The sequence below is a fragment of the Amblyomma maculatum genome, chromosome 1, assembly GCF_055883805.1.
Source record: "Amblyomma maculatum isolate TAMU_Amacu chromosome 1, ASM5588380v1, whole genome shotgun sequence".
NCBI lineage: Eukaryota > Metazoa > Arthropoda > Arachnida > Ixodida > Ixodidae > Amblyomma > Amblyomma maculatum.
The window spans coordinates 128,671,280-128,685,296 of NC_139344.1; the positions used below are offsets into that span (position 1 = coordinate 128,671,280).

General features: G+C 47.7%; 1 protein-coding gene across 2 annotated transcripts in view; it reads left to right on the plus strand.

Moving 5' to 3' along the window:
- The window catches only part of LOC146203904 (follistatin-related protein 5-like), a 353,223-nt gene that overhangs the window by 41,920 nt on the left and 297,286 nt on the right, over positions 1-14,017 (plus strand). For both annotated transcript variants that reach the window (XM_084588979.1, XM_084588980.1), the window contains exon 2: positions 4,433-4,533. In XM_084588979.1, the coding sequence (XP_084445105.1) occupies positions 4,459-4,533 (75 nt within the window). In that variant the 5' untranslated portion in view covers positions 4,433-4,458. The remainder of the gene's footprint in view (positions 1-4,432; positions 4,534-14,017) is intronic.

A 14,017-nucleotide genomic window follows, 5' to 3' on the forward strand; every position in this document is an offset into this window, starting at 1 on the left:
TACGAACCCGAAAATTAAGCTCATGAACAACAACGGCAATAAAAATAGCAGCGACTTAGCGATAAACCTATAGCATAACGGGTGAGAGCACTATATGTTGTTTGGCGTAGTTTACCTCAGTAGATGGTAGATGTAAATGACGTCGTTGCCGTCTTGTCGCCATCGCCTGACAGAGACACGCTGATGGGGGAACCGCGATATATGTTGTCCAAGTTGCCATGAGCGAAATAGGTATAAATCCTCGCTTTCACCGCTCCGTAGGAACGTGCTATATACGTGGTTTATAGGGGCAGCATGTCCGAATCGAAATCCGAGTCTTCTTGAGGGCTAAATTCTGCTCTCAGTCTCCGCCCGAAGCCCGAGTATGCGCTGCCGACTCGGACCAATCTGGGGATACATCAAATTGGTGAGCCAGTTAGACCTCATGAAGTTGTGCTTATGCACTATAGTAGAAAAGTGACTTAATTCTGTGCGGAGAGTCAGAAGTGGCTGATGTTATTGCCTTCTTGGGGTCGTACTTTGCAACGATTACTATCGCGACGTTTACTTCGGCCCTTTATCGTTGGAAAGTGCTGCCTATCACGTCAGGAATGATAACCAACAAGCAACTTTGTTTGCCGTGTGCAGTACCACAGGCGGAGCGTACAGATTGCAAGTAGCAAAATAATGCAGTGAAAAAGGAATCCTTACCGAATTACCTACCTAAATATTTGTCATAACGTGATTATTTCTTTGAGACAAAAGTATTTCAACATGTGTGCATCACATCAGTAAACAACTACGATACCTCCGCATTCATTAAGTTTGCGAAGGCGTATCCTTGGTTTAGGATTTTTAATATGATGTTTTTGTCTTGTGCTTGAGTGCAAGTGTATTTTGCTGCCCACAAATGTGTGCAGGCACAAGAGCGAACACTAAGCTTTACCTCGATAGCAAATAGGATAAATAAAAAAGAACTTCAGCTACACGTATAGATTGAAATCGAAATAACTTTCATTAAAATAATGACTTATCTTTAAAGCATCCTAGCATTCCTAAGGATATTGCCCAGAAGAATACTTGATACGAAATATGACTTGTCTGAGGAGAAGACGACTTTACGAAGGAGGATATAGTCGGGGAAAACCACCGACGCACGTAAAAAAAGAAAATAAATATGTCATACGTTCGCACCAACGTTTCCGTCGTTACGCGGCTGTCTCGCATTCACTGGCAAAATACGAAGACATGCAAACTTGAAAAAGATCACTTGTGGCCGACCTGTCAGGAAAAATCGGCCATATTTCGGTGGCAATGCTTAGAGACAATTAGGGCAAGATTGAATGAACGGCGCCCATAGAGATAATGGCGATAGTGAGAGATTGGGCCCGACCCACTCTGCTATCCCTCTGGGAGTTTGCACGTGAGGCAAGCACTGACGACAAAATGTGATATCCCTGTGCCTACTCTTCCTCGTCCGTGAATATGCCTTCGTGCCAACTCCGTTTAATAAAAATTACCCATTCACTCACATGTGATTGAGAATAGCTACCAGCGGCGTATGGTAGCAGCGACGACGAAGAAGCTGCAGAAAAAAAAAAAAAAGGACGCACGTGCAACTCGGAACAGCCAAGCCTGTGACGCGGCATCAGATGCATGGAGAGGACGTTAACGGCAGCAGCACCTTCAGCAGGAGGTACCGCTTGTTGCGTCGCCAAGACGTTGCGTGCGCCTAGACGCTCTGCGGCATCGCCAAGAAGGACGTCGCCATGGAAACCGATATGGAGGCGCTGATTGACCGTTCAGTGGTACGCGTGAACATCCAGTACCTGTACGGCATCATCGCGGTGCTGGGCGCCGCCATACTGGGATGCACGTGCTTTACTGCCTACTCCTTCAGCAATTACTCCAAGCTCAAACGGAAAGAGGACCTAGTGCGCAGCTACATCAACTTCCAGGCAAATGTGGCGGACCTGCAGAGGGACCACGCCGCCCGGAGGACCGCAGACGGCGGCCGCTCGTCTACAGAGATGGGCCCGGTGCAGGCGGCCTCGGTCGCACCACACGAGCCGAGATTCAGAATAGGTGGCACAGCCTCTGTGGTGGTCAGGCAGAACGCGTCTGAGACACGAAGCTTGGCCTCACTGAGCTCGCAGCTTACGAGTGAGCTTCGGAGCGACGGGGCGGCTTAAGTCTCCTCGGCTCGGCTGGCACCATCTAGAGGCAATAGAGCGCAAGGATCGGCCTGGTGGACCAGCAGGGCTCCGCAGTTAATCAGCAGAAGATGACTTGTGGTTTTCCAACTCTTCGTTACGGATGAATGCCGCTTCGAAGAAGATGTGGATGGTGTGACTGCCGCCTGGGAAAAAACTTGGACTTCTTTGGACGAACACGCCAGGGTTGGGGGGATTTTGCAGCGCGAGACAGAATAGTTGTGCACGCTCGAGCTCGTTATTGCTGATATATGGAATAAAGCCCATCAACAAAGCCGAACTACCTATAGAGAGATGCGGTACCCACACTGTGACACTATTGTTCTTCGCTTGTGCTCTCGCTCACGCTTTCACCTGCGCTACTGCACTGTCGCAGGATGTTGCTAAACAATTACGTGTACACGATGACGATCGCATAGTAATTTGCATGGAACAACTGCACATGAAGTGAACTGAGGAAGGCCTCTTCTGCTCCAACGTATATATACAGTGTGTGGCAGGCAAAAAGCCTAACGATGCATATCAGTATACGAACAGCGCAGTTTAACAAGACACACGAGAAAGGAGACACACACACACGGGCGCTGTATGTTTCGTGTGTGTTGTTAAACTGCGCTGCTCGTATACTGATATGCAATACAATAGAGGAGGCTGTGGCAATACCGACTAGCCCGTCACATCGGTCTTGCTAACGACGCAGTTTTGCACACTGACCTAATGTTTGCGACGTTCCATTTTTTTTTTTTGTTTTGCGTCGAGCAGTTCACTTGAATCACTGTCGGTATCATCTTCCGGCCACTGAATCCGGTCATGAATTCATCTTGTCAGAATTCGCCTTTGTCTTCGGAACGCTTTTAGGCCACGCCAACATCATGTATGCTTCACAAAAATGCCAACGTTGCAGATATCCTGCTTTGATCCCTGTTCTTGCAGTGGTTTCCTGCCTTTACTTTGACAACTTTCTCTCTCTCTCTCTCTCTCTCTCTCTCTCATTCTTTTCGGAATAAACATAGAAAAGACTGTTGGAGGGGTGGGGGATCATGTGACAGATTCTGTTGTGGGTGCTGCCGATTATAGATGGGGTAAAAGGACGCATACCGATACTGAGAATAGACCAAGTGATATGCGATGAGCAGGTAAATTTTCCTTTAAAGAAGGAGCATGACACGAGCAGTTGATTGCTGTCATGAGGCATGAGGGCAAAATGATGATTAAATGTGCTGTTTAAATCCGAAAAAAAAAACTTTCATAGGTCATAAATTTGTTTATAACAGCTCTGCATCCAAAGAACGTAGACATCACCATCATCTTCGGTGTATATGAGCTGCATCACGCTTTACAAATCATTTATATATATACTGTGCCTCTTTAAAGATATGCACAGAATGGGCAGGAACCAATAAAGGGACGAATTCCTGGAGCTGTTCGCACATTACAGTGGCCTGTGAACGTGCGGCGTCTTGGCTTTGGAACCACTGTTTACCGTAATGGGTCAGCCATGCGTTCAGGTAGTAGAGAATTGCCGTTTCGTGTGAGCGGCCCAGTGATATTATATTCCCCGAGAGACCAGAGGTCTAGCTTTCGCCGGCTCCACGGCTGTATAGTGAGCAGGGTTTGCTTAGTTACTTCGAGCGCATGTGGAGCTGACTCCTTTGCATGCATGACCGAACCAATAGACGGGCTCAGTCGTGGTTTGATTCTAACTAGTGCGATGTTTCGTATTTGATTACAATAACATTTAGTCAGGCTTTTCTGCCAGCGAGGGGCTTTCAATTCAGGTTGGAGATTAGGAATAAGGGGGACTGTCGGATTAAGTTGGCACACTCAGGTGGTGGGGTATAAGGTGGGTATTAATTAAATCCCTGCACATATTAAGGTATAGCGCAGTGTAGAGTCTGAGCGACAGTGCTTTGGGCGTGAGCTGTATTTCCTCGGCGGTTCCATGCTCGAGGCCATTTGATGCCGCTGAGTCACGTGTCGGGAATAGTGGTTTATTTTGTTTATAATATGAACGAACGAAAAAGGAGACGACGGACGGAAAGCGCCTATCGAGCACCTGATCAGTGACTTTCGGGAAATTAAACGGGTAGGCAGTAGGGATATACCAAGCAAAGAAACGTAAGCGGTACAGGGGAGGGGCTTTCGGCTGCGGCTTTTAAATTTACTGCCGCAATCCAGCGGAGATCAACGCCCGCATTCCTGGCTAACGCGCCTTTTCCTCCCCTTTTCCCTACTCGCAGCGCTGCAGAAGGGCTCCCAAGGCAGCATGAGGCTGAGCGGCGGGTGGCACCAGCGGCTCCTGTTCGCGCTGCTGCTCGCGGTGTGCAGCGTCAGCGCAAAGGTGAGTGTGTGCTCCCTCGCGCACGCAGCGTCGGCGCCGCAGACCCGAATGCGCGGCTGAGCGTGGCTCGGCGCTTGCTCATCGAACTATCGGGCCACGTAGTCCACGGGGGCGGAACGCGGGGAAACTTCCGCCTCCTTCCGTTACGACACTCGTTGTGAAGTGGATGCCTCCCCCCCCCCCCCCCCCCCCCCCCCCCCCTTTTTTTTTTAGTCAACTTCCTCGCCACGCTTGAAATTCCGGGCAAATGAAGATGGCTGCTTCGCAATTACGCGCGAAGCCTTGTATCGCACCGCCCGTGCGTGAAGATTTCGCTTCATTTCGCCTTCCGCGGACTAAACAGGTTTTGTGAACAATCGATAAACTGAAGCAGCGTGCACAGAATCGGCGAGTAAATTGGGAGGAATGCAAGTCTGTGAGACGTTCTCACGTGCGCACTGCCATGCGCAAGCATTCGTCCAGCTCGCACTGAGGCAAATGAGATGCTCTGAGAATGCGGTTTTTCCATCACTTTCGCTGTAATTAATTATCGCCTCGCCGACACCTCTATTGCATAAGTATAGAGCTCGACGAATCTGGCCATCAATAAATGCATGTCAGTGATTTTCAGTTGCCCTCACGACATCGTGGATGATTCCCGTGGACCTGATAGAGTGAAAACGCGGGGTGTGGAAGATAAAAAGGGGGTCCAGTTCAGCTTCTTCAAACTAAGCACGAAGTCATGAAAATGAGTCGATGCCATTGTTTGCAGGGGTTCCTTTGAAGGGCATCCGCCACGTTTTCTTTAGTCGTATCCGAATATGGTGTGTTAAGGAAGGGGTGGAAGGTAAATGTGTTATGCATAACATCAAACCAAGGCGCCCCTCCCTTTCACCGCATTGCCCTCGGCGATGGTTACTTCAAAGCAGATGTTCTCCGGTACCTCTTCATCAAGGAATAGAACGCTACCTTTCATTACCGGGAAGCGAAAAGCAAGGCGCCCGTGTGCTGTGTGTTGTCAGTGCACGTTAGAGAACCTCATGTGGTCGAAATCTCCGGAGCCCTCCTCTAAGGCGCCTATCATAGCCTGAGTCGCTAAACCCCGTAGACCAAACCAAACTGTTTATTATTGAACGCGGTGAATATTTCGCTTATGAGAATAATTTATAATAAATTATTCCCGTATGCACAGACGCAGCCCGACATGCCGCAAAGTGACTGCTATCCCGCCACACTTACCCAGTAGTTCTGTGCAAGCGCATATATATATTTTTTTTTTCGACGAGAAGTTGTTCATGAATGGATTCTTTTTTTTTTTTTTCGCTTATGCAGTAAGACTGCCTCATAACAATCAATATATACCCGCAGGCGCTCCCCCGGGAGGCTCGTAGTTTTCTGCTATTTGTTGTCAAAAATGTGTCCCATGCGCCTTCTATATATGGCAGATATAACTCATCGCTGCGAACGCAGTACACGATTTAAGGTTTCACTATATGGATTTGGAGATTAGATCATCCCCATCGATATGTTCATACCAGTATCTTGCAATATTCCAAAGTCATCTAAGCATCATCACTGACCAGCAAGGCCACAAAGGGGTCCGTTAATGCGCGGATTCATAATTTTATAGACCTTGGTATATTATCTGAAATATTTTTTTTTTCTTAGAACAACTGAACAGTTGTCTTGAAAACGGAGCTAAAACAATGGTGTAGCGGCATACGAGGAGTTTTTCATCCTTATACGCTGCGCAGATTCCGCGGAGCCGTCCACGCATTTCGAGCCACGGTTGCTTACTTTGAAAAAGGGAAAAAAAAAAAATTAAACCACGTACGAAAGATAGAAAGGAAACGAACCCGCCGTTGGGACAGAACGCTCTATTCCAGACGCGCATATCCATGCACTGCCTCTTTCTTCGGCGGCGGATACTAACGTGGTAGTGAATATTAAGACTCATGTTCAGTCGTACACAGTGATTTTGGACGTTTTCTGGGAATGGGAAAAAGTTTTTGAACGTACTTCCTCCACATATTGTATAACATTACAATAAAAATTAATATATCTATTGGCCTTCCTCGGCAGCCTTCTAGCTTTTCGCTTCCAAAAACGCGTCTCATCGGTTTTTTGTTGCAGTCTCATTCGCACGTTAGGAGCGCGGAAAAAAACGTCTGAAGCACAATGTTAGTACGCATCGGAAACGTAGATCATTCCTATTAAAATATCTCGATAAAGTATATTACAGCGTAGTACAGGTGCCTCACAATTATTTCCAAAAAGCGCAGCCGATTGGTTTCCGATGGCAGTTTTGACTAGTACTCGCTGCGAGCGGCGCTGCGGCGTCTACATCACACGGTGAGCGGGGTGCGGCGGAATTGAATAGAAAATGAATAGTTCTGAATAGAAAATTTACGCGAGGTGAGTCAGACAGGCTACCCTTATAGGCTACGCGGGGTTTTATACCCACATCTCACAGTGTAGGAGCTTAAGACTGTCGCTATAGGGAGTATGTGTGCGACAGACAGGCTCTAATTAAGAGTGTAGTGAAAACCCATGTCGATGAGGGCTGAGTGTACGCTTACGAGGATCCGGAAGGGGAGCTATGGGAGCCAATAATGGTGTCGCGTCATGCCCTTATAGGAGCACGTTAAGTGTCCACATTTTTATTCATTTTTTATTTATTTATTTTTTTTTTTATTATTATTATTTTTTTTATAGTCCACGACGCGCTGCCGAGCACCGAATATCTCGAGGCGCATGACGCCCGCATCTCGGATATCCTGCTTAGGACTAACGCTGCTTTCGCACGACCCGCTCTCCTATAGCAGTCGTCCAATCGGCGTTCTGTATAATACGTGGTGTATATGGTGCAGTTTGTATACGGGTCTAAGTGGACGAACGGCGCCGAGTTTAGGGCTGAACTATGAGCTTTAGCAAAAGGAAAAAAAAAAATAAAAGAATCCCAGTATTAAACCGCTAGTAAGCAAGACTGAATATAGAAGCATGGCCGGACACAGTGGTATAGCCCGAACGATTTCAAGGCAGGGGGTGATTGGAAGACTCGTCATTCGCGTGCGGACAGTGGCGTGGGAGATAGGAGCATGCAGGAAGTTTGTTGCTTAAAAACAAAAACAAAAACTAAAATAAAAACCTTCGATGCGCACGAATGCGCGGGACGCACTGAAATATCGGCAGGAAGCTAAATCCGTAAAACAGCACCAAGCTTCTCATTGAAGTTTATAGCACATATCAAGCCACGAAGCCTGCAAAAACAGGGATGTAGTCTTGTCAAGTGGAACCATCCAAAGCTCCCAGACAGCACCATAAGCCTTCCGTTCCCTGCTTCTCCTTCCCCTTCACTTTAATTTCTCGCGCAGAGAGATTAAAAGGGCCGAGGGAAGAAGGAGAGGACGGAGAAAAAAAAAAAAAAAGAAGGAAGAGCGGACACTCGACGCTTGCGAGGAAATTGGCTCCACTGAAGGCGCGAAGAGAGGGCTGTGTAAATCAAACATTCTATTAATACGTGAAGCTGGTGGCGCACTTGGAGCTCATAACTGCATGTGGTTGTCGTCTCTCCGCTTATGCTGACATTCCGTGTGCATGACATCTTGTTAGTATGTACTAACGTTGCAAACTGAAAGGACGCTGTAAAGCTGCACCCACCCGTGGTACGCTGCGAGAAATGGCTCAGATATTCTTCTACAAGCTTCTAACAAGCGATCGGGGGAACCTCAGAGCTCGGTCTGACATAAACAGCACGAGAGCAGCGAGCAGACCTGCGAAGGAGGAGAAAGCAGAGGACTGAATACAAAGTTCATGAATTACGCGTGGCGTGAAAGCGCGCCGCCCCGAAGCCCCGGTTTCGATCTCTTTCTTTTGTCCGCGCTCAAATGAAGCCGATAACTTTAAACGCGCACATGGGAAGAAAGATCAAAGAGAAGGGGTGGCACAGCACCACCAACAAGAGCGCAGCCCTCATCACGTATCCGCGCTATGTCTTAGGCAGCTGCGATACAATGTAGCCTCACCTGTGTGTATCGGCTCGCGCGAACGTGCCCTGTCTGTTGAAATGGGCTGTTCTTCTTTTAGCCGGCTGCATGATCAAAACGCGTGTCGATACTACGCTTTGCAGCCGATTTAATTCGGGATCAAACCGCCCAGCCGCATAAAGACAGCGCTGAACGGGGGGAAAAGAAGAGAGCGATTTTGTTTTTCCCGAAATGGTCGAGAAAGCACGCACGCACTTGCGCACATACACCGACGCGTACGTACAAACACACCGGTCCCGAGGAAGCGATAGAGAGAGAGAGAGAGAGAGCTGCCGAAAAGCGAGCACCTGGGCGCCGCTCCGCCCACTTTGAAAAAAAAAGGCGCAGGTGCCACCGCCGCCTTTCCCGTGAGGGGCGCGGCACTGCAGCAACAGCAGCGCACGGAAAGTGCCTTAGTGTAATCGGCTTAGCGAGCAGCGGCTCACTGGCGGCCGACTATTAATCAGGAGGCCCAGTGCGCGACACGAGAGCGCCGCGCAAGAGATGCGCCAGCACGCGCACGCGCGCCGCGGGGCTTGCGTTAAAAACCTTGGTCAGCACGTTTTGGATCTTGCTGGCGGCGCACCGGGCGCAGATATGTATCCGGTTAGGTGATACGCGCTGTTACACATGTTAATGAGCAGCCGAAACAAGATGCATAAGCGGGCCTCACACTTAGGTGGGCGCCTGCTTCGGGCTAAGGAAGCAAGAATTATTCATGCACCTTGCGAGGGGATCGGGGAGCGCTTTCCCCGCGGCTGTCGGTGTGCGAGCTTGGCGTGGGCGGCCCCGGGTTCCAGTTTCTGCGGCGCCGACCGCTGTGGCTGGCACTTGTACGGCTGAAGCGGCACAGAAATCTCGTTTGGATTGTTCCGTGGTCGCTCCGAGGAAAAGAATGAAATGGTAAAGGAAAAATAAGTGGAAGGAAGGACGCCATCCTGCAGGCGAAGCTGCAGGGGCGGTGGAAGGCTGTACGGGATGGAGGAGGAATCGTGCGGGCTCAAAGAATTAAGAAGGGCCCTGCACACGTGCAAGTCGTTGCGAACAAGAAAGAACAGCTCTGCCCCCCCCCCCTCCCCCTTTTTTCCCCCCGAAAAAAAAAAAAGCACGAAGAAAAAGCACTCACTCTCGTCGAACGATGTGCCCGAGAATAAGCGCTTCGCGTTCTCGCAAAAAGTGAGTATTAATCTTGGGAAGCCTTATAAAACGGGACGGGGATTTGTGGGCACCATCTTGCTTGGCAGGATCTTGGGGAGTTGCGAGCGCATTTCTCGTTTGTATGGAGCCTCGTGGTCCCGGGCTCCGGTCAGCGCCGGACGTACGTACGCAGACGCTGGAATCTTTATTTTCCTATTTGATACCGCGCTACCTTTCCAGTTCCCTCCATTCCTGCCAGCGTCAGCGTGGCAAAGGAAAGCTGACCGGGGAATTCCTTCAAAAAGTACACCTCGCCCAAGAGGGGATTCTGCTTTGTGTATCGGCTCTCTGATCAGCGGAGGAATGTATAAAAAGACGTAAACTTGTGCCTAGGACGCGTCAGCGAAAGAGAAGAAACTGCCATGACGCACCACAGTGAACGAAAGAGGCGGCGAGCAGAAAATGCGATGGGAGGAGGATGGATAGAGGAGCGAAGCGGAGCCGTTACGCATAGGCGATGAGGTAAGAAGGGGTTGGAACCGTGGGAGAGCGGAAGGAGAACGCTGTATAATCTCTTCAGCAGCTCTCGATAGACGGATGGTCGAATGTATAGATAAATAGATAGCGGACGTTTCTGTCGGCGCTCCCGACTTGAATGTATACACCTCTTGTAGATGCACTTCGTCGAAAAGGAGCGGACATTTCCGCGCGAAGCGAGGGAGGCCGACAAGAACGGCAACATTCCTGACGAATGGGAGGAGGAGGTTGAGGGGGATGGCTCCGTCGGCGCACTTTGGCGAGGAGCGGGCAACAATCGAAACGGCTCCGGGAGAGCCCGGCATAACTTCTTTTCTACTGGACGCTTGAAAACGAAAAAAAAAAAAGCAGAAAAAAGAACACTTCGACGTGAGTTCTATTGCTGCCAGTTTTCCATTCCTCTCCGTACCCTCTTTCGTCTTTCTTCTACTATTTCTTTTGTTTTTGTCTCCCTTCTTTCTATCGATAACATTCGCAGCCATCTTGATAACCCTTTTGGAAGTTTCGTGCAGTTTTCTTTTCCATCAGGGCTACTACGAAGTGAGCAAAGGGCGTCTCGTTATATTAAAAAAAAAAAAAAGGCTATTTTATCCTGTGTCCTCTCTGTCTTTACTGCAGTCGTAGGGAGTGTATATACACTCTGTATAGACTCGCCTTCCGTGGGCGCATGAAAACTTCACGTCGCAGAGAAAAAAGGACCACCGGCGATGAGCGAAGAGCGGCATTCGGCCTCCAGATGCGAGAGTTCTTCCTCTTTCGGGTGCTCTCGCGCCTGCGTCTATTTGCTGGGTGGCTCAGAAGCCTCTGGCGAAAGGTACTTGTTGGGATCGAGGAGGGAGGAAGTGAGGAAATGGCTATTGTAGCGCTTTATTTCCCCAGTGGTCTGTCTTTCCCCTTTCTTCAGCCGCCCTTGTGGAGACCTTCCTGCGCGCCCTTTGGCGCGCCTTTCATTGAAGCCACTGTAGGCGTTGCGTGCTCGAATCCATGGCGAATGTGTATGTCTCGGCTCCTTTCTTCTTGGCGTTTGTCTCTCTTCCCTCTGTTCAGAACTGCGAGAATGTGGCCAGCCAGACTGATATATAGATGCGAGTTCTTTTCAGCTGCCGGGATCTTTCGTTCGCACTCTGCGTCTCCACACCTTGGCCGGTCTCTTCTGGACAGCTCTTTCTCAGCTCTCGCTCTCTTCCGATCGGAGTGGTTCCAAGCGTTAGTTGGGAAATGGAAGTGCTGACGTACGCTGGATACCGTGAGAGTGAGAAAAAGAGAAGCCGGTTGTCTGAAGCTCGGCCAAGAAAAGGTAGAGTATGCATCGCAAACGCTCTGCGGCACCTAAAGTGCAGAAAAATAAAAGATAGAGTAACTGAGAAAACACTTCGTAGAAAAGAAGGCTAACGGTGAAGCTCGCAACCAAACAAAAGCAGTATAGGAGTAGGCGCCCGCGATGATGTCCCAGTATTGTCTCAGCTAGGTGTCATGCAAGTTTAAATTGGTATATATATACATATATATATATATATATATATATATATATATATATATATATATATATATATATATATATATATATATATATATATATAATATATTCATTTATTATAACGAGCACCCTCATTTCCCTTTAATTGATCTGCTTATATATATATATATATATATATATATATATATATATATATATATATATATATATATAAACCGTGGAGAGCGGGTTAGATTCTCTTTTTTTTTTTCTTTTTTAATGCGTGCTGCTGAAAGTATCGCGAGCTTTACACCTTATACGGCGTTGTATATACACCATGCTAGCGTGCATGATTGTGTTTTTCAGCTCGCTAAACGTTCTTCCAGAACTTGTCGCACAGCATATTGTTGTCTGTACTCTCACCCTGTTCCCGCTTTTTTTTTAAATTGTTATTTCAGCAGAGAAAACACAGCATCTGCTGCAGGGGCATAGGCTAAAGAATGTGGCGCCTGACAAAGGCCTCTGTCCCTCTGCAGTCCACTGAAGTGCAGTCATACTACATAACAGAACGTAATGTGCATAAAAAAAAACGCGCATAAGCAAAACTAACAGAATTACATGACACTATACGACACCATAGCAATATATACAACAACAATGAAATGATATCCAACGGAGATCTCCTCCAGTACAACTATACAATTTATATCTAGTCGCTTATAACAAAATAAAGATAATAGAGATAATTTACACTGGAACACAACACAAGGCAAAATAGATCAGATACCAGGTCAGTATAAAATACTAGGATATGTTCTGCAGAAACATGGCCAAGATGATAATTAGTCCCCATACAGAACTCCAGATGTTATTAAGACATCTTTAATGTGCTTTTTAAACTTACCTATACTGGTTTTGAAATTTATTGCATCTTCTAATTTATTATGAATAACAATCTTTTGGTATGTGAATGTTTGTTTTGCATAGTTCGTTTTTGTTTTTGGTGTGCATCTTTTATTATGTCGGTTGAATTCCGCTTTGAAGGGCTCCTGCCTAAGTTATACTTGAGCAGAACGTAGGGAACTCTTTTTTTTTTCTAATATTTATGAAGGCAGCAGACGAGAAGCTACATATTCGCTTGGTATTTGATACCTTCTAATCAGATTACTCGTTTAATTGACGGCATTGGCGCAGTGCCAAGGCCAGTGAAAAGGCGCCATTCGGCCGACGAGTGGCTCCGGAAGATCATTTCTCGTTCTATTTTCAGTGGATAAGCCATTCATTTGTAGTTTTGTAAATATAGTGCAAGAAAATCGAATGTGGGACTCGAATGCATAGTTATGGCTTATGATTTTCTCGGTAACACTTTGATAACTGCTTCGACCCACGCCCATCTCCCCCTCTCCCCAATGTCCCAATCTCCCTCTTACTCTTCCTTCTTCAAGTGAGTGAAGCCCCTCGTTATAGTGCTCCAAATGACGTGATGCTGGGCTAGTTAGTTGATCATGCTTTCTTTTCTAGCCCGCATGACGAGCATTAGATACAGCTGTGAAGCATCGTGTCCCGTTTCTTTTATCTTGTGCTGGACGTTGTCGTGACGCAGGGACTAAGTCGACCCGGCCTTCACTTGGTAGCGTGCAGAGACTCCGGGTTGATTAAGGATTGAATCTTCGAAGTTGGTAAAATATATACAAGCAGGTTTAATGGCACTTTGAGAAAACTTATTTACATGAAAAAAAAAAGGTATATCAGCAAAATGGCAAGCGTTAAGAGTTCATAGCGAGAAGCGTCTGGATGAGCCGTTTACCCAGGGCTCAGAGCGTCATTTCATGCTCTGCAACGTCTTAAAATCCCCCTATGTCCAGCCCCTCTCTGAAGATGCTGACCAATAAGTTCCAGGGCACACCCCTGAGATATCGGCAACCAATCGAACACATCACTGCACTGATGGTCTGATGCACTGACTGGTCCAGTATTGTTTCGTCGGGCGTGGTCACTTGTTGTCGGGTAGATCTTGGGAACGGCGAGGAGGTAAATTTCGATTCTTCTGCAAATATCCGCTATGTTGGTTCCGGCAAGTGTATTTCCTTCTCAGAAACTCAAGTGTACGTGCGCGCCACGAATACTGCTCCCAGCATTGTCCCTTTCCGGCAATTGCAACTCTTTCCTGCATTCACGGGAAAACCTCTAATGGCCGTAATCCTCATGCTCCTTTCTTCTCCTGTACGTCAGCGGACGTGTCACTCCGATCATTTCCTTTGGACAATAGGCATTCCTCACTTGACAATAGCGCCTCTCGACGGGAAGGGTGAACAGTTGAACAAAAGCACTTCTGGCTATTTCTCACAGG